Source organism: Solenopsis invicta, chromosome 4 (assembly GCF_016802725.1).
Source record: "Solenopsis invicta isolate M01_SB chromosome 4, UNIL_Sinv_3.0, whole genome shotgun sequence".
Lineage (NCBI taxonomy): Eukaryota > Metazoa > Arthropoda > Insecta > Hymenoptera > Formicidae > Solenopsis > Solenopsis invicta.
Window position 1 is genome coordinate 19,271,168 of NC_052667.1, and position 26,256 is coordinate 19,297,423.

The 26,256-nt window shown below is 33.2% G+C and overlaps 2 protein-coding genes across 7 annotated transcripts in view; one reads left to right on the forward strand and one right to left on the reverse strand.

The window, feature by feature from the left end:
* The window catches only part of LOC105202616 (rap1 GTPase-activating protein 1), a 288,123-nt gene that overhangs the window by 2,382 nt on the left and 259,485 nt on the right, over positions 1-26,256 (reverse strand). For all 6 annotated transcript variants that reach the window (XM_026138112.2, XM_026138113.2, XM_026138115.2 and 3 more), the window contains 6 exons: positions 22,545-22,727; positions 14,474-14,712; positions 13,584-13,862; positions 13,231-13,396; positions 11,964-12,269; positions 10,689-11,225 (listed from right to left, as the gene is read on the reverse strand). In XM_026138112.2, the coding sequence (XP_025993897.1) occupies positions 10,689-11,225; positions 11,964-12,269; positions 13,231-13,396; positions 13,584-13,862; positions 14,474-14,712; positions 22,545-22,727 (1,710 nt within the window). The remainder of the gene's footprint in view (positions 1-10,688; positions 11,226-11,963; positions 12,270-13,230; positions 13,397-13,583; positions 13,863-14,473; positions 14,713-22,544; positions 22,728-26,256) is intronic.
* On the forward strand, positions 4,997-8,030 carry LOC113004117. The gene is made up of 2 exons (XM_039447980.1): positions 4,997-7,337; positions 7,703-8,030. The coding sequence occupies exon 1, from the start codon at positions 5,617-5,619 to the stop codon at positions 7,333-7,335; it is 1,719 nt and encodes a 572-aa protein (XP_039303914.1). The 5' UTR covers positions 4,997-5,616; the 3' UTR covers positions 7,336-7,337; positions 7,703-8,030.

Sequence of the window (26,256 nt, forward strand, 5' to 3'; positions counted from 1 at the left end):
CATTTATGTTAATCAATATTTGTTATTGTGTTAAATTAAAAGACACGTAAAAACAGACATCTGATACGGTAGTGTCTCTCCTCAAACACTCCAGATAGAGGAGAAGAGGGTATTATGGCTATTGTCGACAATATGGCTACCCCTATTATTTCCGTTATTAAGTGACGTATTCTAACAATTGCTTATGGAGTTATTCGTTTATAAACATATTAACTGATTTTATTTTAATAAATCGTTATCATAGTACTTATTTGATAAAACAATTAAATTTTCCAATTTAAAAATTTATTTACAAATCCATTTTGTTAATATGGTTTTTTAAGCGAAATTTTTATATCGAAATATTTCTTTGATAAATCTATTGTCATTCTAAAGAGCGGTGTTTAGAAACATTAAAGACATCATTTTATGTTTGTTGTTTAATGTTAAACAGAGATAAAATGATATTTTTAATGAAATTTTTAATGGTACTTCTAAAGCTTCTAAACGCAGGAAAATTCTACACAATAGAAAATTAAAAATATATAATTTTTTAACAAGATACTGTGTTTCTTTTAAACCAAACCAATTTTTTAAAATTATTTTTATGAATAGCCATACTACAAACTTTTTTTCTTCCACCGATTATGTAATACATTAGATTTTTATAAATCACGTCCTAAATAATAAATATTTCATTACTTTGGGTCTAGAACCTGTCAAACAACACTCTGACGAATGTAATATTCAAGTTTCAACAGAAAATATTAATTATAAACAAAGTTATTCAATAAAATAAAAATGGGTGCCATATTACCCTGTTCTTCTCTAATATTTTGTGCCACAGTAAGTGCACAAAATATGCAGTGAAATCCATTTGCTAACAACTGTTACCGTCATGTTGCTATGACATATTATATAATGACAACATTTAAGCTTGTATATTACCAAAATAATATTTTTCTTTTACTTCTAATATTGAGCAAAGTTGTTGCAATTTTGTTGAAATATTGTCATAATTATATATTTTTTACCACAATTACTGCAAAGTTGTTGTAAAGTTACTTTGTGTTTTACTTTTGCTTACAATAGGTTTGTTTGAGTTGGTTGAAATCCCCAAAAATTTTTGCACTCGAGATGAGATAAATATATATTCAATCGTAAGAGAGAGACGACAAAGAAATTAATTTAAAAAGGGCAGCAACACGAATAGGCCTAATATTTCATCAAATGAGATCTCATCTTGTTGGCATCTTGCTTGCAACATTTTTTTAACAAGTTATTAGCAAAATGTCAACAAAGTAAATGGCACGCAGCACGAGACCACAGACTTAAGAATATATGGACAGAGCATTAATTGCGAATATAGAGAAGAATGTAATCGTGATAATAGACTTAAAAGAGACTCTGATCACTACGCTGACTTCGATCAACTTCAGTTATGTTCGATATTTGAATCAGATATTGTGCTGTGTAGTGCATCAATACTTCCGAATTTATAGAATAAGCAGAAGTTAATGTAGAACTAAGAGTACTCTTCTTACTACTATTATTATTTTTCCATTGTAAAAGGCTCCGTATATTCCTACGTCCATGAGAAATCGTCCAGTATGTATGCATCATAGACTAAGGGTCACTTTCACCAACGCCGATTAACTTAATCGCTGATTAGTCTATCGGAATTGACCAATCGCATTTGTCGTTTTTACTTAACGACAAATACGATTGGTCAATTCTGATAGACTAATCAGCGATTAAGTTAATCGGCGTTGGTGCAAGTGGCCCTAAGGCCGGTATTCATTGTCGATTCTTATATTTAAGATCATCTTAAGTATTATCTTAAGATGCCATCAACCAATCAGAGAGCCGTATTAGCATCTTAAGACGTTACTTAAGACGATCTTGAAATAAGAATCGACTATGAATACCGGCCTAAGGTAAACGGAGCTTATATTAAGGCACTAGATATGTAGGTATTTTTATCCGCCATTTTGGTCCCTACTAGATAGACAGGAAACGTACCGTTTGTTTTCTGTTCCTGAACTCCCTGAATTAGTGTGCACTTAAAATGAAATAGATATATATTTGAAAGTTAGTGGAAGCAAGAAGGAACGTTCCAGTGCAGTCTAGTTCAGGAATAGAAAACAAGCCTATGGATTTTAATATGAACTTGTGTGTACTCTGCAGTAAAGTTGGAAATTAATGATTATTTCACAGTTAAATGTCGAAAAAAAAGCAGTATTTTGCCAATTTGACAATTGCCTACACGTACACACATCCGGGCTCGCGAAATCGTACACATTATTTGAAAAAAATGTTACACAGCAAGCTGTTGCCCGTTTCCTAACCTGACAATATCAGAAGAAAAAGCAGTAAGTGATCGCAGGAAAGAATTGTTTTGTAGTCAAAACGAGAAGGTTTGTATTAGTTTGGAATTAAATTTGTTATTAACGCTGCAAGTTTATAATAATTATTTAATTCGACTTTACAAACCCGAAAATAAAGGAAATAATTGTCAACCCATCGACAACAAAACGCTGGCTCTATTAGCTGAAAATCAAGCTATGAAACAGAAACTGAAGAGGTGACATATTCAACTTATTTAATAATTTTTGAATTCGTTATATTAATATCTTTATTTTTAACTTTATAGAAATTTAAATTATAATTTACAAATGAAAATTTTGTCACCAAATTTTATAAAAAATTTTTTGCTTTTAAACGTTAATATTATTAAGAATGTATTGCAATATATTTACTAGTATAGATATTTGCACTGTCATTACAGAAAATCATTTTAAATATTAAAAAATATTTTATACTTTATTATTGTACTTCATATTTTAAACCAGTTATTGCCAGCTCCGAGTTTGTGTGTGTGTGTGTGTGTGTGTGTGTGCGTGCGTGCGTGCGTGCGTGCGTGTGTGTGTGTGCGTGCGTGTGCGTGTGTGTGTACAGGATGTTCATTAATGGTTCCACGTTTTACCATAGGAGCACGCATTGTTATTTCTAATATAGGGGAAAATAGGATTATTGTACGCACTGAGTAATTGTACGCTTCGTGGTTTGGCTTCCCGATAAATAGAGATTATATCACAACGACATTTGTAGGCTGAAAGTATTTTTTTAATATATGACCATACGTTATATCATTTGAAAACGTATAGCGTTTTCCATTGAAATGCACGGAGTGCGCACTAGAAACTCGCCGAGTTCAAGCGACACTGTCCGAGTGCATTGAAAGTGCGAGTTTCTTGCACGTTCAATGAAACACTCACGACTTGATGGGAACGCATAGTAGTATGCAATTTCGAAATTTCTGGAAACGTAGTTTGCAGTGAGTTGCTTATAAAAGTGAATCGTTTTCAAGATGCACTAGCTGCCATACACTGCTTTATTAGGGCTGCGTTCAGATTTCCCACCCGAGTGCACCCAGACATTATTCTATTCTTGTTTAACATTCGGTAAACAACGAAGATAAAACGACCCCCTCGGGTGGGGAATCTGAACGCAACCTAAAATATGTACATTTTGTTTCTTTTTGCACTTGCATTCATAACAAAATTATACCACTTATAAGATTGTCAGGAGTTGCAATTAGTGGTGTGCAATTTTAAAAATATAAGACATTGTAATTTAAAAAATGGATTATTTAACTGTGATAATTATTTAATTATCTAATGCGAAACAGGTTAAAATGTAAAAAAAGTTGCGAATTTTCAGTTCCGACATGCTCAAAGAATAAATGTGTAAGCCAAAGAAAGTTGAAATAAAATATTTTATTGTATATACGTTTCATTGAAATAATTATTCCATTAAATTTCTTTTTTCTTCTAATTTTTTCAACAGAGCCTCTTGTTCTCCTCTATCTCCATTATAAGCCTCATTTACATTTTGTTCCTCCACCCTGTATCTAACCATCCGGCGCAGCCATATTGCACTAAACTGACACCGTCTCTCGGAGCTCATGCCGAAATCTCGCACTATAGTGCAAAAACTCGACACTAGACTTCCCAATGAAACAGCACGTACCGTCTTAGTGCGTACTGAAACGCCCAATGAAACACGTCACCCGCGGCGAGTGCGCACTCAGTGCGCACTAGTTCTCCCAATGAAAAACGCTAGTAGTTAATTAAAAAAATAAGAAAAAGTAAAATCATGATTTTTGTTGCGATTTCGGCGTTCAGAAAATAAGGCAATAAGTCCGTATTTTTACTTTATTCATTTAATCTTGTTATACCTCACAAAAGTACGTTTTTTCCTGCGCTCTTTGAGCTATTGTTTATTAAATTTATTTAAATAGTCATCAAGTAATTGTTTTTTTATCAAATCAAGTCCGCCGTAGACAATTTTACGCATCCATCTTGAAAGGCGTGAGACCACGTGAGATCAACTATAGTGTCACTAGTACACTTTTTCTTAGATGCGTCTTTGAACACGCAACTATAACAAGAGCTGAGAACATGATTGGTTCTTACTTGTGGATCCAACCAATTACGTTTGCCACTCGGTGAGCAAGGCTACATTCCAAAAACCATCGAAGAAAAAATGTCGCAACTATAATGAACACGACTGTACAGTGTAGTGTAGTATAGTGTAATGCAGCTAAAAAAATGAACTATAACCTCCGCGTACATTTATCCAACCGCGCGTACAATTACCCAAGGCGCGAGAAATTTTTTCGTTTATCCACTTGCCTCTTTTTGCTGAATATAACATTACCAAATGAAAAATTGTTCAATATGACAATACATAATGATAAAAAAATGTTTCAAGTTTCTATTTCTGTACTCGTATCGATTTCAACTTCAAAAATCACTTTACTGCGATAAATTTTCCTTACTGTAAGAGAAAAAATTTTAGTTGTCTTATTCACACTAATGGACACTGTGTTACACAGTGTCGACTTGTGTCGTAGCTGGAAAGCACCCAGAAACAGTCGTAAGTCTTAAGTTTTAAATCTTAAGCCAAGTCGGTTACAATTTTTAATTTTTTGCATCTACAATGAGTCGTTAGTCGTAAAGCGAGTCGCTCGGCTTAACCAATAGGAAAAAGCAAACTGTGGAAAGTGTACGTTTTGACTTTCGTACGTTTAAGTACGTTTTCTGCCACTACACACGCAGCAGAAGATTAATCACATACCAGTAATTTTTTTTTTTAATAACGTCGTGAATTCTCACAGATAGATCACATATCAGTATCACCTTCGGAGGTTAATCACATGCTGTGACTTGTGAGTTCGCGCGTCGCCATCGTTTTCAAACGTAAGCGTTTGATTGGTCAGTCTTAAGGGAGACTTCTTGTGTGACGGGTCAAAAAAATCGAAAAATTTTTTTTTTCATATTTTTATAGTTTGACATCTCAAAAAAGTGTCTTTAAAATATTAAGACGAAATTCATTAAATTGACGAAGTTATAAAGGACGCAGCCTCCATATGGCGCGCCGACCGAGTTTTCCATGCGGCGAGCACATCGTTGCGTATCAGGTAGTGTTCTCACACCTAGCCAGATGGTGCTTAGGACGATTCTTTGTGATCCCTTAGGGGAATATCGTTTAAAATTTCCGTTACAAGAGGTTCGTTGAGATTAGTCTGCTCTCGTACTCCGAACGAAACAGACGCGAATTTTTGGAGTAAACATGGAGAGAAAAGGTAAACAAGGAGGTCACAAACGTTCGATTAAACGAAAATTTACCAATAATCAATATACTATTGAAGCTGAGACTAGTTATGCTAGTACATCGGCAGAAAAAATAAGAAACACTGGAGACAATGAGCTTCGTATTAATAGAGAACATAACTATAATATTTTCAACTTCTTTTCGGTTTTTTCTGCGATCAGTGCACTTGTTATTTGTAAAAACTGCAAAAAGGACATAACATTTAATGAAGCAAGTCCTCGTGGATTGGGATTCAAAATAGCAGTAGAATGCAGCTGTGGTGTAACTTATATAAATTCGTGTCCTTTAATTGATAACGCTTACGAAATAAACCGCAGAATTGTTCTTGCCATGCGACTTATAGGCGTAGGTATAAACGGACTGAATTTATTTTGCGGTATCATGGATTTTTGTCAAGGACTTTCTAATACCACTTATTATGCATGTCTTCAAAACATCTATTGTGCAAGCGAAACCGTGTATAACATTGTGACGAGGAAAGCAGTCGACGAAGAGAAAGAAAAGAACGCTGAACACGGTAATCCACCATCGGAATTGATTGTATCCGGAGACGGCACGTGGAAGAAAAGAGGCTTCAGCTCTTTATTTGGCGTCTCTACACTCATTGGCATTTACAGCAAGAAAGTAATAGATGCACTTGTAAAATCAAGTTTTTGTCAAGCATGCAGTACATGGAAAAAGAATTTTGACACTGTGGAGTATCAAAATTGGAAAGAATCCCATGAAAATGAATGCACCAATAATCATGAAGGATCTGGCAAGATGGAAGTAGATGCGGTAAAAGAAATGTTTTTACGGTCGATGAATAAATATAAAGTAAAATATAAGAGATATGTAGGAGATGGAGATAGCAAGACATTTAAATCTCTTTCGGAGGCTCTGATATACGGGGAAGATTTTATAATTCAGAAAAAAGAATGTGTAGGACATGTACAAAAAAGGATGGGTACGAGATTACGTAATGCTAAGAAGAAAAACAAAGGCATCGGTGGAAAGGGAGCAGGAAAATTAACCGACAAAATTATTAGTGAATTGAGTACATACTACGGGTTGGCAATAAGAAGAAATCCGGAGTCAGTTGAAGAGATGAGGAATGCTATATGGGCTACATTTGATCATAAAAGATCGACCGACAAGAATCCACACCACGAGCGTTGTCCTAAAGGGTCCACGAGCTGGTGCGCATGGCGTAAATCGGAAGCTGCAGGAACATTGTCTACTTTCACACATGACAAGACACCGCTGAATGATGAAGTGTTAAATGTTATTCGACCTATTTATGAAGATTTTAGTAATGATACTTTATTAGAACGATGCCTCGGAGCATACACACAAAATAATAATGAAAGTCTGAATGCGTTAATTTGGAAAATTGCACCAAAACATTTGCACTGCGGGACCAAAACGGTGGAAATTGCTACTTTTTTGGCAGTATGTATTTTTAATGAAGGTTTCAATTCAATTTTAAAAATCATGAACATAATGGGACTAAAAATCGGCCAAAATGCCAAAACTTTCGCCGATAATAGAGACAACGAGCGCGTCAAACGTTCGGAGCAGCACACATCACATGAGGCAAAGAAGGCCAGAATTACCAAGAGACAGGAAAAAACTGATCAACACGAATTTTTTGAAGTTGAGGAAGGTCTCTTATATGGCCCTGGCATAGCTGACTAAGGGTAAGTTACTGTAATTATTCATTATCTACCTCAAAAAGGCCTGCAAAACTTTAAACGCGTTTTTCTCAAAACGACATTTTTCAAATCGGGCGCCATGATTTCTCAAAAACTACTTGGCCGATCGATTTCAAATTTTACAGAAATGTTGTGCACATATGTAGCTATGGTGTGAACCAAAATAGTTTTGATATCTTTAAAATTACTATTTTTTCAGACTGTGAAATGTTAGAATTTTATAGTAAAAATCAGACCATTACACTTTAAGTGCCGCCATTTTGTCAATTTTTTTTCAAATTAATTTCTTTTGGTTCACACGATAGCCACATTCATTACAAAAAAAATAAAAAAAAATTTATGTATTTCAGATGACCAGGACCGTATCAATCGTGGCGCCCGATGGAGGAGGATTTTAAAACTTACTTTTTTAAATAATTTGTATTTTCCATAATTTTGAGTAAAAAGGTTTGAAAAAAATTGAGGTACTTTTTAAAAGATGAATAAGTTTAAGTATAAAACATTAAATCTGTAGGTCTAACCATTTTTTTTAAATTAATTCTTAAAAATTGCATTGAAAACGGCCCGTCACACAAGAAGTCTCCCTTAAGTCATAAGTCTTAGAAGTTGGCTGTTGGCCAACTTCACCGATTCACCGATCAGACTCACCGATTACCCTTCCGACTCTCTTCCGACTCACCGATCGTGGCTTAAGATTACGATAAGATTACCGACTACAGACTACCGACTCAATGTAGACCCGGTATTACTGTTTTTTTTTCCTGACATTGTCAAGTTAGGAAACGGGCAACAGCTTGCTGTGTAACACTTTTTTCAAATAATGTGTATGATTTCGCGAGCCCGAATATGTGAACGTGTAGACAATTGTCAAATCGGCAAAATACAGGTATTTTTTCGACATTTAACGGTGAAATAATCATTAATTTCCAACTTTACTGCAGAGTACACACGGAGTTCATTTTAAAATCCATGTTGCCTATCCATCTAGTAGGAACCAAAATGGCGGATGAGAATACCTACATATCTAGTACCTTACTTATACGTTAGATAAAACAGGAAGGACGCTGAGATTAGCGGTAAGGGGGGACTACCAGCACATCGGTTTGATCGGAATTGTTCGGAATCATTCGGCTCTTAGCTGTCACTTCAAACTACGTACAGCTTCATTGCATTTTGTGATTATTCATTTACACACTTTCGTGCTTTTTTGAATATTTTACAATGAGTTATTGCATTGTATCTGGGTGCAATAATCGAAATAACTGCAAAAGAAAAAGTTGGAAGCAGCGAGAAAAAGAAACAGGAAACTTTTCATTTCATTTATAAGTAGAATATATCTATTGATTCATTTTTTAAATTTGCAAAAAATTTATTATTTAATCAAAAAAATTATGTTTATACGTATTTAAATAATAATAAGTTATTTAAATAATTCGTAATTTTTGGATTACCAAAAGATATTAATCGAAAAAATAAATGGCTTGAGGTATTAAACTTAAAATATTGGTGTCAGTATAGTTTTGAATATAGCTCCGCGTAGTCACGTTTTTCTGGCATCCCAGCTTTATGTAAACCCGAATATAGCCAAACACTGCGGAAATAGCCGAAGTGCTAGTAGTCCCCCCCTTACCGCTAATCGCAGCTACCCCTCATAAAAAGACTCAGTCTATCTTAGTCTATGGTATGCATGCGAGCCGGCAATTTGCGAGTATCCATAATTATCGAATCTTAATATTTGACAAACTAAAAAAGGGATCGTTATCCCCTCCCTTTAGTAGAAGACCAATTAAATGCGTTATGTGAAAATATTCAGTACGATCTAAAAAGCGGATTCTTTTGTGTACCGGTTGACGGAGCGAGTAAGAAATACACGATATTTGTAGTTTCAAATCACTGAAATATACTACTAGAATGCGCACGGGAGCCAGATGGCAATCCGACAAAGAACCCATACAACACGTGCACATCCTTCGGACATCGGATTTATGTTCTCAAAATGTCCTGTTTGTGTCTTTGTATTTCAGACGTTCGTAGGAAGTTTGAAGGACGTTTTCTGCATATATATAATTGGACATTTAGAATGTCTTTTGGACATCCGCTGACGTCTGAAATATGGAGACCTAAACAGAACATTGAGGACAATCGGATGTCCAAAGGACATCCACGTATTGTGTGGGTAATGCTGGTAATTTTTCTATTAGTTGAAAAGTGTAGAAACTAAAATCACTGAATACTCATTGGATAAGAGATTTATTAGATCATAGCGGTTAAAGTCGGCATCGCTTAAATAAAAGGATTGCACTACTCTTAAGCCTTGTGTACATACACAATGTTAGAAATCGGTCCGAGTTCTCGATCCGAGAAAAAGTTACGAAGACTCGAATCGTGGACACAGGCAACTTGGATGAAAATCTCAAATAAAAACCTACCAAAGGAAAATGCATCCTGTCCCATTTTGCTGTACTAGTTGCTAGATTCAATTCATAGATTATTATGCAAAATTTTATATAAACAAATTCAATCTCTAAAAACAACAATTTTTCAGTATATATTAATAACAAATTATTTATTTAAAATACAATTCTAACACTTAATTTATTAGTTAGGTAAAACTTTTAGCAATCCAACAATATCAAACATGCTATCGGAATACATAAACATTTAATTTCTTTGTTAAAATAAGCTTGGATGGTACGTGTAGCTCTCAGAACTACACCGTGACGTAAAGGGGTAAAGTTTTAAAGAAATTTCGCGTATACCTGCTTCATATTCCTTTTAAAATTGTAATTGATTATCAAGTCTTTACACTTACTACGTCAAATAAAGATTTATGTTTGTAAGTAGCAAGATAGGCGTTAATTTTAGGTGATTATAATTACCAGTTCGATCATCGTCCGGGCAAAAATATAAGTCAAATGGACGCACTAAAAAAAAATCTTTTTTATATCTGCTACCCGATGAAAAAGAAAATGGACTGCTCAAATAGGAAGAGTTCAATTCAATGTCAGAGATACGAAAAAAATCATCAATAAGTTAAGAAGAAAACAAACGGTTATTCTATCAACGGTGGATTATTTTTTGAAGAAATAGACGATGACGCTCGTCTAGTAGTTCCAAAGGCGATGTGTTCACAGATAATCAAACATGCTCTCGAACGAGGTCATTCTCCATTGCTAAGACAAAGGCAATGTCAAAAGCAAAACTATCACATTCAAAACTTACAACCAAAGATAAAAAAATGTTTGTGCGTGGTCTTTTTCCAACTATATTTCTTCATGACCGGCAAAAGATTTTAGCATTTAAAAGCAAAAAACTTCAATTTAATTTATTTCTTACCACATTTTGCCGCAGCAGATCTAGCTTGTCGCATTTGAGCCTAGTAACCTCCATCCTTAGATTTTCATTTTCTGCGATCCCATCTTTACTTGTACACCTTGTAGTATCGTGGGTTTCCGCAGAACTCATAGATTCTAGACCTGTATCGCTATCAGGATACACGGCCTGATCAAGCTCAAGCTCACTGTTGAGCGAACTGTCATCGCTCTCCGAGATTACTCGTTGCGTCACTTCCGTCGTGGTTTTCTCTTGCGTACGCAAATTTTCGTGCATTAAACGCTGCATCGTCGCCGATGGCGCTGGGGTTTTGTCGATGACAGTGACATCACTGTCAAGACAGACGACACTTGCACCCTGGGATTCTCTGCGGTCATATTCATCTTGCTGCAACGTCACCAAGCTACTGTCTTGATTGTCGGTGTTGGATAGGCTACTATCCTGGCTGCCAAGACTACCACGTTCAGAGTCTCTTCTCAAGGTTAGATCCGGCGAGCCGAGGGGACTGGACGGTTCCACCGAGCGCTTGCTGCCACTCACCTTAATGTAGTTATAGTTATCAATTAATCTTACTTATATGTTACAATTCATAATCCATAATTAAGAGGGTTTTTTATTTTGTTGTGTTGATTTTTAAATTTTTCGAAATTTTTTTTTTTAGAAAGTACATAAATTATATTTTTCAAAATTACTGTTTATCTTTTATTTATTAATGTTTACAAATTAAATAAAAATCTTAATAATTTGATTCTTTACATTTTTTGAGGTTTAAAAAAGATAGAATAAAAACCGACCTTTTTTTAAGACTACAAATGCCATTTATTGGGCAAAATAAAAAAATTTGTTTCTAATAGCCACAAGTGCTTTAAAAATAACATTTGAGTTTTAAATTTCAGTTTATCAGGAAATCCATTACTAATAAGTTATATAGGAGTCAAATGGATTTATTATCGACTGATTATTTACATTTTTTACAAAACAAAAATAGGAAATTATACAATAATATATAAAGAACAAGAAGTGATTATAAAAAGTATTTACTTTCTTTAAAAAATTCTTAAAATCTTTTTAAAAAATCGATGCAACAATTCCCTTAAATTTATAATTTAATTTACACGCACGCATCCACGCATGCACGCATACGCATATATCATTCTATATTTTATTGTTTCCTGCACGATTACTTTTTTTTTTTTAAGTAATCAATCATACTCAATTATTAAAATAAAACTTTATTTTATAATGTAATGGTCTATCATTTATTTTTATTTCACTTACCTTCGTAACAGTCGATTGTCGATTGCTCGGAGGACTGGACTCCGTCTGCTGGCCTTTCTTGGCTAACTGCTGCGGCACGCTCTCTGTTGACGCATTTCTCACACGGGAGATCAGCGCTTTGCGTACCGTGTCGATGAACCGTGAACCGCCACTACTTCCTGACGCTGATACGTCGTTCGTTGTTGGACTTACCGGACAAACGTTTAAGCCGGAATTTCCTAGGCCAAGTGGACCACCAAGAAATTCTGCCGTTTTGGTCTGTAATTCTTCTGTTAGAGATTCTAACAAAGCTGATCTAGTTCGCAACTGAAAATCATACAGTTAATTTGTTTTTCAGCACATTCTAACGTCTTTTTCAGAACTTATCGGGATAGTAAGCCTATCCCACATAACATGTAATATCAATAATATTACAAATTATAATAAAATTATTATAGAAATCTTATAGAAATATTGTATTGCAGTATATTACAATATAATACTTTGTAATATTTGTATTATTTAGCAATATGATAGATGATTTTAAAATATTACTGGAATATAATATAAATATTACAACACAAAATATCATACAAAATATGCAATATTACAACAATATTGTACAAATGTTACAATATGGCATAGCAGTACATAGCACAGCCAACAGATGGACACGCGTTTCTGATTCCCTAATTAACAAACTACACGAAGACACAGCATTATGAAATCTCTCAACTATATTCTAATGCAATGATAATAAAATGTTTCTTTTTTTAACGAATTCCCAAAATTGAGCTACGAGATAAAAATAAATAAATTATGTACAATAATACAACTAAAATATTTAACTTTAATAACTGTATTAATTGTAATATTTAAAGTTTGATAACAAGACTCGATATATGCAATCGCAATTATCTAAAAAAATCGGTCAATGACGAGTAATACTAATAGAAAAGAGTAGACTTGATTTTTCAAGATTAAAAATATGAGTCTGTTATTCTCTAACTATTAATGTTGCTAGTCATTAACCATTGTTTTAAGATAATTGTAATACATTTGTAATATAAAAATATTAAAATGATTTAATTCCTCGTAGTATTGCATAAATATTACACTCATACAACTGTGATATGACTTTGTAATATTCCAGCAACATTGATGCTATTTCACTGTAATATTGCTATGAAAAAATAATGCTATGACGTCATTTACGTAAGAGTGAATATTCTCTGAATTCTCTCATTTTGTAAGACAATTAAAGCATCAAGACAAAGAAATGACTTACCTCCAATTTGGAAAATTTCTCGGCTTTATAAGCAGCATTTTCGGCATTGACAAGTTTCGTGAGCAGGAACTCTTTAAATTCGACGCCTCTAAGAAAAACTGCTGGCGTCGGTAAAGTCGGTCCGAACCAAGGAACGTCATCGCGCGCCGTCACACTGACTTTGTACCTTAAAATTCAATGTCACTGTGTTATCCATTGCTTCTTAAGAGACGATAATTAATTGAACAAATGTGAACAGTTTCCGTGATCGAGATATTCGAATGCACGATCCGATAATGAACTGTTTATTAGATTTAAGTTTCGCAGAGTAAGAGGCGCATAAACAAAAAGTAATTAAGAATCTAAGAATATACCTCGTATTAGGAGTGCAGGGGTCGATGACTTGCACAACGATGAAGGCGTGCAAGAAGTGACTGGCAATCATGTCCGGACTGAAGGGAGTCGGTTCCTCTTGAAATATGATGGCAACGATGTCATTGCCGATATGCCGTTTGCGTTGCAGCTGCTGTGAATCACCCGGGCTATACGGTAACAACGATGCTACGTGAAACAACACCTCCCGGCCCCGAAACACCTCATACACCGCTGAATCGCCGGTCTGACCATGCCGAGTATCCAATCCACCACGATAACTGAAACACCCAGCAAATCAGAAAATAATATTGAAAATATAATAAATAATAGAGAAGAGCAAAAATGAAACAAATAGTATGAATAATTGTGAAATATTTTTACAATTTACTTCGTTTTATAATCGGTTTCTCTTGTAATTTAACTATTTCATATAAATTTATAAAATGATATAATTTTTAATCCAAATTTATGTAAAAAATTGTGTACATAGCAACGGCATTTCATACAATTCTTTAATAAAATCTAAATATCAAATAGAGAATTATGATCTTTACAATAGAATAAACACGACTTCTTTACATTTTTTTCATTTTTTTCACAGAAAACTTTCGAAGTTAAGTTCCGTCTAAATATATGTATACGATCTCTTAATTTATGTTTAATATTATGAAAATTAGTTAATTTAAAAATACGGAATTTTCTTTCCTCTTTTGAACAATTTCATATTTTTTATATGTGTTATTATTCTTACGGGAATGCGATATGAATTCTCAAGAACATGAAGGTGTCAAATGTGTTACACAAATTAATCATAAATACGAAAAGACATGGAAAAACTGCAAAAAGATATATATGAGACATAATGCAATAAAGAATTAAGAAGCTTTACCCTTTGTGATCTTTGAGATCGATTTTTTGACCAAGCAGATCGAGGAACTCCTGAAAGGCTGGGGTGATCTGTCGATTGCCGAAGAGCTGCTCCTCGGTGAGTTGACCAGCTCGCTGATGAAGAACGCCGAATTTAAACCTGGACACTAAGGCATGCTCGTCGTATCGGGCTATCAGAGTACCGGCGCCAGGACACATGACAGGCATCAGCGGATTCACGTTCAAAGACTCATTGATCACCTGCGAGAAAAATATTCTTAATTATGAAGCTGACTTGCCTAAGTAATTTTTCCTCAAAGAAGAATATTAAAAAAAAAGACCGATTTTACCTAAACAGGTACTTATAAATAAAAAAAATAATTGTTTGCCAGTAAATTTTGATCTCTTGGATACGATAAAGCGATTAAAAAATTTATTTAGGGAGGAGGGATTGATTGCTTTGTTATTCTCTTTCAGTGCCGCATTAACTTGTTTTACGCATAGACTGATATATTTTGAATGCCCATTTATAAGATATGATATCACCTCAGTAAAATTTTTTCAAAAGTTATATTAGATCAAAAATTGCTAAAATCATTATTTACACATTTTATATTCCTCCTTTCTTATTAAGTGACCATCAAATTAAAAATTCATGGCTTTAAAAATTGATTTTCTCAAGATCTTGTTTTACAAAATCCATTCTTTATTTATGTCAAATTCGATTTATGTATAAAAATTGTTTTAAATATTTTTTTCATTTTTTAATATTTTTAATGCTTAACTGAAAAGAAAATTTTTTTCCTAGAATTTGTTGTCTCTAAAAATGTTCCGTTCTAAGCTATAGCCCATTTAACCTATGCCTTATTACTTATGCTATACGTTTTTTGTTATTATCACGAAGGATTTTTCTTCGAAGGCTAAAAAAATTTAGGAAAATTTTCAGGATAGGAAAATATAAATATAAAGACTTACAGTATTAGATTGATGCGAAAATAATTACATTTTTTATTATTTTAACTTTGCTTTGGAATAAATTTTTATTTAGCTCTGTTTACATAATATACTACATTAAAGTGCACAATTTGCTCGACTAATTTATGTTAAGAGTTTGTTACTTATCCACTTTTTTTTTTAAATCAAATTTTTGCAACAAAAAACTTTTAAAGATTTTAAAATACGGAGTTTTAAAGCTAAAGAGTCATACTTTCAAAAAAAAATTATAGTATTGTCGTTTCTTTTTAAAAGTATAATTATATAACAAGAAAAAATGAAGTATTTTTGAGTGTCTAAAAATTCACTTAAAAAAAAATCAGATTTTTGTAAAAAAAATTGTCAAGAATTTTACAATATGACATTTTAAAACTGAAAAGTCATGCTTTCAAAAAAATTATAGCATTATCATTCTTTTGAAAAAGTATAATTATGTAACAAGAAGAATATGAGGTATTTTTGATTAACTAAAGGTGACTAAAATTAAAAATTGATGTGTTCCATAATATATTTTGGATCCCGTGCAAAAGCCTTCTTCTCGACAACACTATACAGTATTCCAACTTTAGGCAGAGATATATGCGAGTAACACGCAAACGGACCTATTCGAACATGTTTTGTCTCGGAAATTTTTACATAAAGCAAAAAAGTTATACACTATATGAGTCTTATTGACTCCAACAAAACTTGCTGCTATGCCGTTCGAACTCTAGTTCACTAAAAAAGATGATCAATCATATCAATAGAAAGAGGAAACTTTAAACTTTTTTTACACTCTGGCCCGAATCTCTTATCTCATTTCGTCTTCACACAGCAAGCGATCGAAATTTGATAAAGGGTCTCTCAGACCCACTAATGTGTTTAAGAGTTAAAAATGAGAAAAAGGATATTTTCGATTCTTCGCGGTTTCAAGCCTCTTGTCTCTCTTACAAACCAATGTTGATCTGTAAATTCATTGACGATTCATTGACCAAAATGCTTAGTTGATATTGTAAGAAGTTTCCGCTATTTCACTTCCCGTTTTGAAGTTCAATAAAACTGCTCGAATTTCCCTTTGTTCTATCATTAATTTGACAACTCAAGATAAACAAAAATAAACAATGAAAAAAAACTATTATAGAAACGTTATTCACTCAGGCTGCATTCGTGGAATACGCTATCCGCGATATTGCATCATTTTATTCTTATTTTATGTCTACAACTGATAAAAATGGAATAGCGCCAATAGCGCGCTTCGTAAACGCAGCCTCATAGTACTGAAAATCTATAGTATATGTAACGTGAACTATTTAATATTTTTAATATTTGCATTGAACTTTTAGGAAGGCAATCTATATAAATTAATAAAGCGAATTTTGGCACTTCAAAATGATACATTACATGAAGATAATTAAATATTTATTCCAAAATAAGTATCAATGTGTATAAAATAATAAAAACCATAATTATTTTTGAATCAACCTAATATTTTTTAGGAATCATATTGATTTATAATACATCAATTTTTTATTATAAATATTTATAACTTGAAAACATTTCCAGATTTCATCGTGTCTATATTGTTGCTGGCATGTTGCTCGTAATCATATCATGTGTTATTATTAGAAGTGCAGTATAATTCGCACTTGTTGCCAAATTGATGAATAGACGATATGAAAACTTTAGAGAGCTCGTATATGTCAGCAACATGCCGATTTTTAAAACCGTCATCATCAAAATTTCGGCTTTTTATGTTACTATAATAACTTACAGGATCATAAAATACTGTCATATTGTTAACAATGTGAAGTAATATTGACAAAAGAAAATCGTGCAAATTTCATTCTCGCTTTCCAAAAATTTGTTTTTAGTAGAAAGAACTCGTGAATATATACCTAAATGATTGGTTTTTATTTCCTGAATTATTTAAGCGAATCATGTTTTTATCAGTATATTAAGCCTAGCTCGCTATCTTTATTTTTGGTTACCTTCCTCGTCATTGGTTTGTGGAACCCTGTAACTTTGTCATACTATACAGGGTGATTCAGAACGACCCATGTGTCCCTGTAAAGACGTGTTCTTGGATAAATTCTGAGACGATTTTTCCTGTACGAAAATTTTGTCCGACGCTTACTTTTTGAATAATAAGAGGATAAAGTTAGCAAATCACGGGCCGTGTACACATGGTAGACAAAGACGGCGCAACTCACCGTCCGACGCGGGCGCTTACCCGTATCGGACGGTGAGTTGCGCCGTCTTTGTCTACCATGTGTACACGGCCCGTGATTTGCTAACTTTATCCTCTTATTATTCAAAAAGTAAGCGTCGAACAAAATTTTAGTATAGGAAAAATCGTCTCAGAATTTATCCAAGAACACGTCTTTACAGGGACACATGGGTCGTTTTGAATCACCCTGTATAGAAAGCATTTTTTAACTCATAGTATGTAAAATCCTCAGAGTCAAATAAAGATGATAAACGAGATTCGAATCAAAAATATTTAATTATCAAGTAATTATAATTGTTTTAAAAAAATTGTATTGCCAAAATTTGCAAAAAATGAGTATTTTGATTTAAAAAATTTTTAATTTTTTAATTTTATCTTGAAGCAAAAAGACTAAGTGGGGTTTTTAATTGCCTCTTCAAACTAACAAAAAAAAAAAAAAAAAAAAAAAAAAAAAACAATACGACATGAATCACTCCAAAAAGTTTAATTATTTAAAGTATCGAAAATCGACGTTTTTGAAAAATCAATAAATCATAATTTTACAATTAATGAACAAAATTTTCCTATCTGAAAAAATTCATGTTAAATCGATAGTCGCATCTCTCGAAATTTATTGTTGACGCCACAGATATCTATCTAACAACTAGATCGCTACCTTCGGCTGAATAGCTGTGTCCGGCAGGATATCCGGATTCGGCCATCTTACCCAACAAGAAAATGGCGCCTACGCGTAGATTAGGTTAGTGCGTATGTGTTTGACAAGTTTGACAACTAAACCGGTTAACCGCTGAGCACCGTTGAGCATATTAATTGCGATTATCGAGTGTGTTTTTTCGATATCGTGCCATAATGACAAGCAAGAGCGGCATTGGAGTGGCCATTTTGTTGTAGGTAACATGGCTGAAACCGGATATCCTTCCTGCCTCAATACTGTCATATGCTAATGCCACAGGTTAGCGATCTAGTTTAGTATAGATATCTGTGGTTGACGCTTTTCCGTAATGCTAATTGATTCTCCCGCTGTGCTTACTTCGTGAGCTGCTGTCATCGCGGAGATCGCGTTTTGACAGTTACGTGTATAAAGGGTTAATGTGTGTAAATTGTAAATTGTATAATAGCAAAAGTAAATTGTATAATAGCTGTGTAGCGCGCACATAGCGCGCACCTGTGTTGCTAATATTATTTAAACAATATGGTACAACTGGTAGATAAAGAGTTGTAATTAATCAATATTATTATTGTACATATAATTAAGAAGTACAGACTCTGGAGAGAGTTCCAAAAATTTCACAGAGTGTTTGCACGCATTAGTATGCAAAGGGGAAAAGAATATTACAATGCATGTAATGCGTATACATTATACTAAAATAATTTTTTTAATTCTACAATTTCATGTACTTACTCTTCTAATATTTGTAACTCAGCAAACGTATATTTAATAAAAAATAAAAGAGTATTCAGAACGTCGCAAACTTATGAGTTAGTCATGAATACTAGATACTAGTGTGCCAGATGAATACGTCTAATTCGAATAAATGAATGAATATTGAGTATGAGTACGAGAATGAATACAAGTTTTTTTTATATTTATAGGAAATAGATAAATATGTTTTTATTTGATTTGAATAATTACATTTACGAATATGATTGTGAATATTTTTGATTTCGCATTCACTTCCACTCTGCCCACTGTCAGGACGCGGCTCACGCGAAAATCGAATTAATGCGACGTATTTTTATGACGAAAGGTTATTTATTTTACTACTTTCATGCTAGAATCTGTTTGATTAGTTTTACTATTCTGCTTAAAATTTGAATTTGGATACAGGATCACGAAGATGCTTATCTTATTCTTAGCAGTATAGTACCTATATAGTACCTATATAGAACGTACATTTTTTTATAGTCCCGACTTACTTGTAAGCAAACATAATCGTTCTACTGCTGATACAGTACGTAAAATATTCTGCCTTCGAGCTTGATTAAAATTTGTAAAAAATGACTATACGAAAGAAAAAAAATGAACGTTGTCAATATTTTTGAGAGAAAAATAAAACAACATATTATGTCGTTTCTTATTGGACCTTTTTAGTTAATATTTTATATGAATTAATATAAAATTTATAAAATAAATTTGATAAATTTCATATTTATTAAATAATTAATAAAATATTCATAAATGAATATATTTGAAAACCTAAAACTTTGAATAAGTATATGAATGAATATTTTTTTAATGCGGAAATTGCGAATAAATAAATTCATAACCCAATTACGCATTTTACACATTCATCGGGTACCCTTTTTAAACTTTCGTGCACTCTCACTTTGATAACAATGCAAAAAAGAATGTCCCTGCAGACTTATCGCATCTATAGATAGGTAAAGTTTTTTTAAAATCTCAAACCAAATTTTTAAATTATATTACAAAAAAGTTATAGCAATGTAAAAAAATCGCATAGGATATGTCGTACCCATAGATGGCGATCTAGAGTTAATGCAAGTACAGTACGATGTTTAGTTTTCGAGAAATACTAGAAGGGGGTGCAGCTCTAAAACAGCTATATTAGTATTGGTGATTTTTTTTTATGTATTCTGGCTTCGTGTAATGACTGTGTTACAAAATCGACGAATATGCGGCGGGCAGTTCGAATAGATTGTGAAAATTCACTCAAGATTGTAAAAATTCACGCAAAAATTATTATTGGGTATCGAAATCTGCTATGCAGACCGATATAGAATTTCTCATCTTTATGTTAAATATAAAGCAAGTTGTTAGCATAAGCAATCACAGATTTGCGCGATTTTGCTTAGACATGTTTTGTTATAAGGACACGTGCGGATACGTAATCGACACACAATTATGAAAAAGCGAGGCAAGGTCTTTCCTGTGTTTTATCACATCGACACGCCTCCTTATCTTCCTCTTTTTCGCCATTTTTCTTTCTCTTTCTCTCGCTTTCTCGCGATCGCGCACGTAACAACCGAGAGAGATAAAGCATGCACATACGGCGTTAAATTATTCAGCGCGTTTATGCATTTTTTTGCGCGCATAGCAATACACCCGTGAAATATGGGACCCAAGGCCGGATATAGCATTTCTATCGCCCGAGGGTAACGAATTTTTAACAGTCGCTATATGAAATGTTTTATGCATTTTTCGAAAGTGCTCGAGTTTTCTATCAATATTTCTGCAGTTTCACATGATCTACAAACCTTTATAGCCAGCACGAGAAATGGTATGACATGTAGATATGCGAAAAAAAGATAAAATAAAAAATAAGATCATTTTACTACTATATGTATATTTGAATCGATTTAAAAATACACAAGTTTACAATAGATAATAATAATAATTGTTCTTTTAAATTTTTACTTTTTGCTCAATTTTTCTCTAATTTTTATTTTTCAATTGTAACACGAAGAGAATTTTGTATCTTAGAATTTACTCTCAAAATCACGGTTGGAGCAACATGGATTTTGAAGAATTTTACTGTAATTTTACTAAAATTTAATAAAACGTTTAGTAAAATTTCACTAAAATTTAGTACAATGTAATTAAATTTAATCAAATTTTATTAAAAGTATAATAAAATTGTTCTAAGTTGTTTTACGACTACTCACAATTTTGAAAGAGTGATTTCTAACAGAAAATTCTCCGCGCGCGCGTGCGTGTGCGTGTGTGTGGGTGTGTGTGTGTGTGTGCGCGCGCGCACGCGTGTGAATTTAATTTGGTAAAAATTTATGTATAAGTTCGAAAACACTTTGAATCTATTTGTGACGATTATTCCTTTCATCGTGCTTTATTTGTGTATGTGCGCCATGTTAAAAAAAAGTAACATGCAATTAGATTGCTCATCTAATTGTAAGTATAATTAATAATTTAAACGTTCGATGATGTCGTATCGTCCTTCTAGACGGAATTCTCATCGTCAAACTCACTTCTCGTTACGAGAAATCCGATTGCATACGCGAGTAACTGTTTGATCTTAAAACAACTTCAAAAAACCGGGTCTGTGAGCGTCTATTTTGCTCGTATTAATATCGTTCTTCGTAAACACAACGCGACTGTTGTCTCAGGCGTTTCTTATTATCTCTTCAAACACATAGGTAATCGAGTATGCCTGTCTCGAGTGCGCCACCCAGTACAAGCGGCGCGTCTTCAATACGTAAACAGCGCATGATAAATCGCACAATAGCTCAAAGAAGACCATGTATGGTTTTTTATGTCGCCAGTTTAAAAAATGGAAGGCGGCGTCACTCTAAAGGAAACTGTATACTGTCACGTAATTGATTTCAGAATGCGATAGTTTTATCCGGAAAAATTCTCGAACATTAAAAAATAAAACGGTTTTTTTCTTGCCTCATTTTTCCGTTTTCGTTTTGGTTTGTAAAATAACGTCATCTTTAGTGTCTCCTACATCAATGGATTTCGTTCACATTTAAGAGTTCTCTAACAAGTAATTCATCACTAAAGTCTGCTGCTATTATCATAGTCGTATTTTTTCATATTTTTCAGAAAATATGAAAAAATGTTTCCGTCAATTTTATTTTTCCGGAACAATTTAAAATATTAGTACCTCGTTATTATTAGTACAGGTATAATCAGGTATAATAAGGTACATTTTTTCACATGTTTCGCAAAAAAAAGAAAACTCTTTTTCCTAGATTTTATTTTCCTAAGAAATTAAGAACATCGAAATATTTTACCAAAAATACATATAATGCAAATAAATATTTTAAAAATACTTTACAATTGTTTTCTTTAATCAGTAACAACTTAAATATTGTTATAACAATTTCCAAGAAGCAAGTCTACTTGCGCTTTAATCTGAATTTCATTGCGTGACGTTGACTAGAAAGAATTATTGCGGGTGAATACCATCGCCCTTACCTTGACCATTTTCGTCGGTGTAGGATTCGAGCTGAGATTCACAGCTGGCACCAGCTCATGCGTCGAACCCGCCCGGAGTCGCAGCAACACTCGCCAGTGTTCCTGTCCGGCAACCGTCTCAGCCTTCACCGAGACCAGAACCGGGCCGTTCTCACCGTCCCTTCCCACGAGATTTACGTGTTCCTGCGGAAAAAGAAGTCGAGCCGATAAGACGACACGTTTCAACGTTGAGGCAACTACGTGCAGATAATTAGTCACAATTTCCGGTTCCTCAGCAGAAACTGCGACGTTAATATTTCTTTGAAGAATTCGTCGAAAATTTTGAAGAGATAAGAAAATCGTGGGAAAAACGCGTACAGAGCAATGTTCGAGAATACGAAACAGTTTGGCGGATTGATAAAAAAAATTTCATCTTTTATTCGTGATAAGGTTTCTCCAACACCAGCTTTCTGATAAGCCAGAAGTTAATCAAGATTTTAACGTATTTTCGAATATCGAGAGAAATAACAATAATATAAATGATACCCAGCTAACAAGACAACGCCGAAATACCGTGAAAAACACATAATTTTTAGTGAAAATGACGACATGTAACTTAAATGGAACGTAATTCCGACGTGATTTTTGATACTAAAATGATACGTCATTACTATTATGTCAAAATGGCGTATCGTCAATGACGAATACATGCGACCATGTTTTGGTCGCATATATCTAAATATTGGAGCTATTCTTTTTATCTAAACTGGCTGCATTAATTCATTGTTTATCGTGCTCTCTTGACACCGGGAGAAGAAAGATGAACTAATACAGCCAGTTGAAAATGTAAAGAAATATTTAGAAAATTAACCTAGACAAAAATTATTGAGCACAAACAATAAGAACTGCTTTCGACCGGTAATGCCTTATTCACTCTTTCAATTTATTATTACAATTCCCGGTCTTATTAGGATTACTTGTATTGCACATTTATGTTAATTTTTATTTAATTTTATAAAAAAATATATTATTTTAAACATTGTATACTCTTTGAATAACATGATACATATTAAAACACAATTATATTGTCTTCTATCTTGTTTCTTCTAACTTAATTATAGCAGTAACTCCTTATCCATATAATAATCTTTGCTTTAATAGATAAGTAGTAAGCCGTTGATCAATCACAATCGTTTATTATTGTATGATTTTCTAATAAACAACCGTAGTTAGCCAGTTTGCTTATTTTTTACGCTTAAAGGCTGTAGACATTTCTCGAAATGTTTAATCTCTTGTCCACAATTTTAAGTCGTAAGAAGGTAGCGCGGAGCTGGTGCGATATCGGCAACCTTACCCTACTTATTAAAAGTAATATCATTGTAACTTCAGTTGTGCTAGATCTTTCTTTTAAATTTGTCACGAAAACTTTTTAAAAAATATTATTATTATATACAAAAAGTGTGCGTTGCGTGTATAGTATATAAAAGGATATAAAAAGGATATAAAAAGTGCATTAGTTGACGGATGCGCGGGACGCAATTGACATGATGATGCGACGTGCGTTAAACAATTACGGTAGTTCACGCGTTCCGGATTCAGTTAAGCGTTACGAAATTGCTGTGCGAGTAAAATAAGTATGCACGCGAGCGCGACTGCGGCCCTGAGCGCACCGTGTTACGCAGCAACGCGTCTGTGCACTTTTGCAAACTGTAGTTAGCGCGTTTTGTTGTACACACGGTGTATTCCTCGCGCGAAAGACACCGTATCGAGGACAATATATTACGCAAACGGCGAGTTTATTAGCAGGTTTCGTTCGATTAGCAGCTTTTCGTCGCAGCCTCATTTCAAACGCGACGTACGTGAAATGAAAGAGGATAAATTCACGTCGGTTCTCCTTCTTTGATATATCCGTATTCTCGTAATCACAAAAGCGAATTGCGTTCATTCTTCGAACAAATCGCGAAATGAAATAGTCTCAATCCAAAGATATTATCTAGATATTATCAGAGTTACAGAGAAAGAAGTTTTATTAAAGTAGAGAAAAGACGGCGATCGCGAGTACTATTATATCTCATATAATTTGCAACTAATTCTAAGAGCAACCGTTAAAATTACTTCGTTACAGTCTATTTGGACGTTTTAAGATGGTTATTAGTCATAAGTGTTCACTGCGTTTGTATAAAAGCTGAATTACAGTTTTGCAGGTAGCAGCGGTTTTATAACAGTATATACTCTCTGCGTAATTTTAAAAGTTAGATATTAATTTTTTAAGCTTAGTCGAGTTTGAAGGCCTCGAATGTGAAGGCCTTCAAATAATGTAATTGAAATTAATGTGTACGATAATTTGCAATATGAATTCATACATCATTGCATTACAAGCGTAAGATTGCGACTTTACAACCTCATAGTGGATATTACATAATGCTTAATAGCAGCAAAGAAATTATTCTAAAACGTTATTTTTTAAACCAAAAAAATTATTTTAAAAAATTTTGTTTAAGTAAAATATATTTTATAAAATGCTCACCTTGTTTTATAACACTTATTAATGTGTAAAATCTACAGAGGATCATTAGTTTATAATTTTTTATAATTAAAAATGCTTTTTATGACATTAGTAGTTGTTAAGTTTCCATGACCTCTCTGCTATCTCACATATGCATCCCATTTTTGTCTCTTTAGTAAAATATAAATTACGTTCGTTTTGTAAACTCAAACTGTGAACTTCTATCTATAGAGTGATTGGTAGAATTATGATTAACAAACTGATATTGATAAGAATTATGGCGCATTAATATTTACAGTTATTTTAGAAAAGCAAAATCATATAGTGCACCACCCACTTTCTTTCGCTACATCAAAATTTCATCAGATGTAAATCGGAAAATAATTGATAGACTTTCAACCCTCAAAAAGAATTTTTTGTATCGGCTATAATTAATAAAATATACATAGTAAAACATGAGATATGAAAAAACTCTATATTTATTAGGCTTTTTGTAAAATTTAAATATGATTTAATTTTCATCTTTACTTCTAAATTTAAATTTATCAATTTTAGCATTAAATTGAAAGACGTCTATACGTGAAAGATTTATATGTTACATAAATTTTTGCAAAAATTTGAGTGTTTCTTTTTTTAATTTTGACATGCATATAGAAGAAACCGGGACAAATCGTTAGATGGGATAATTCGATAAATGGAAATATCTTTTTATGGGTACATATTAAAAATTTACTTTAAATACCGTAAACACGTCCTAATATAACGATGTTCCTAACAAAGTTTTGTTGGCAACGACGTCATATTGAAGTCGTAGTAGTGAAAAATGTGTTTTGCGACAGTCAAAATAATTTCTGATAGCCACCATTTCTTCGAAATTTAAGTGATATAAATAAGGTTCTTTTTGAAAACTTTGAATGTATCGTGTCCAGTTGAATGTATTTGAAACATTTTGTGTTCACTTTTTGCTGTGTGATGTCTATTTTTGTCAGTCATACGCAATAATACGCACAGTTGATGTCTGGGTTATTCGTAATACCGAACACCGGAGTTATTCGTTAATACTGATTGCAGCGCCTATGGGTAACCCTAACCTACGTTGGCTACATTACGATAGTCAACGTTACGCAGAGTTAAGTATTGAAGTAAACTGGAGTTCTTTATTGATTTAGTTCAAACTTGATAATATTGTGTATTTTAGTACATAAATATGAATAAAAAGTCGTCGCT

Coding starts and splice junctions, on each gene's coding strand:
- LOC113004117 (XM_039447980.1), top strand. CDS start 5,617: ATGGAGAGAAAAGGTAAACAAGGAGGTCACAAACGTTCGATTAAACGA.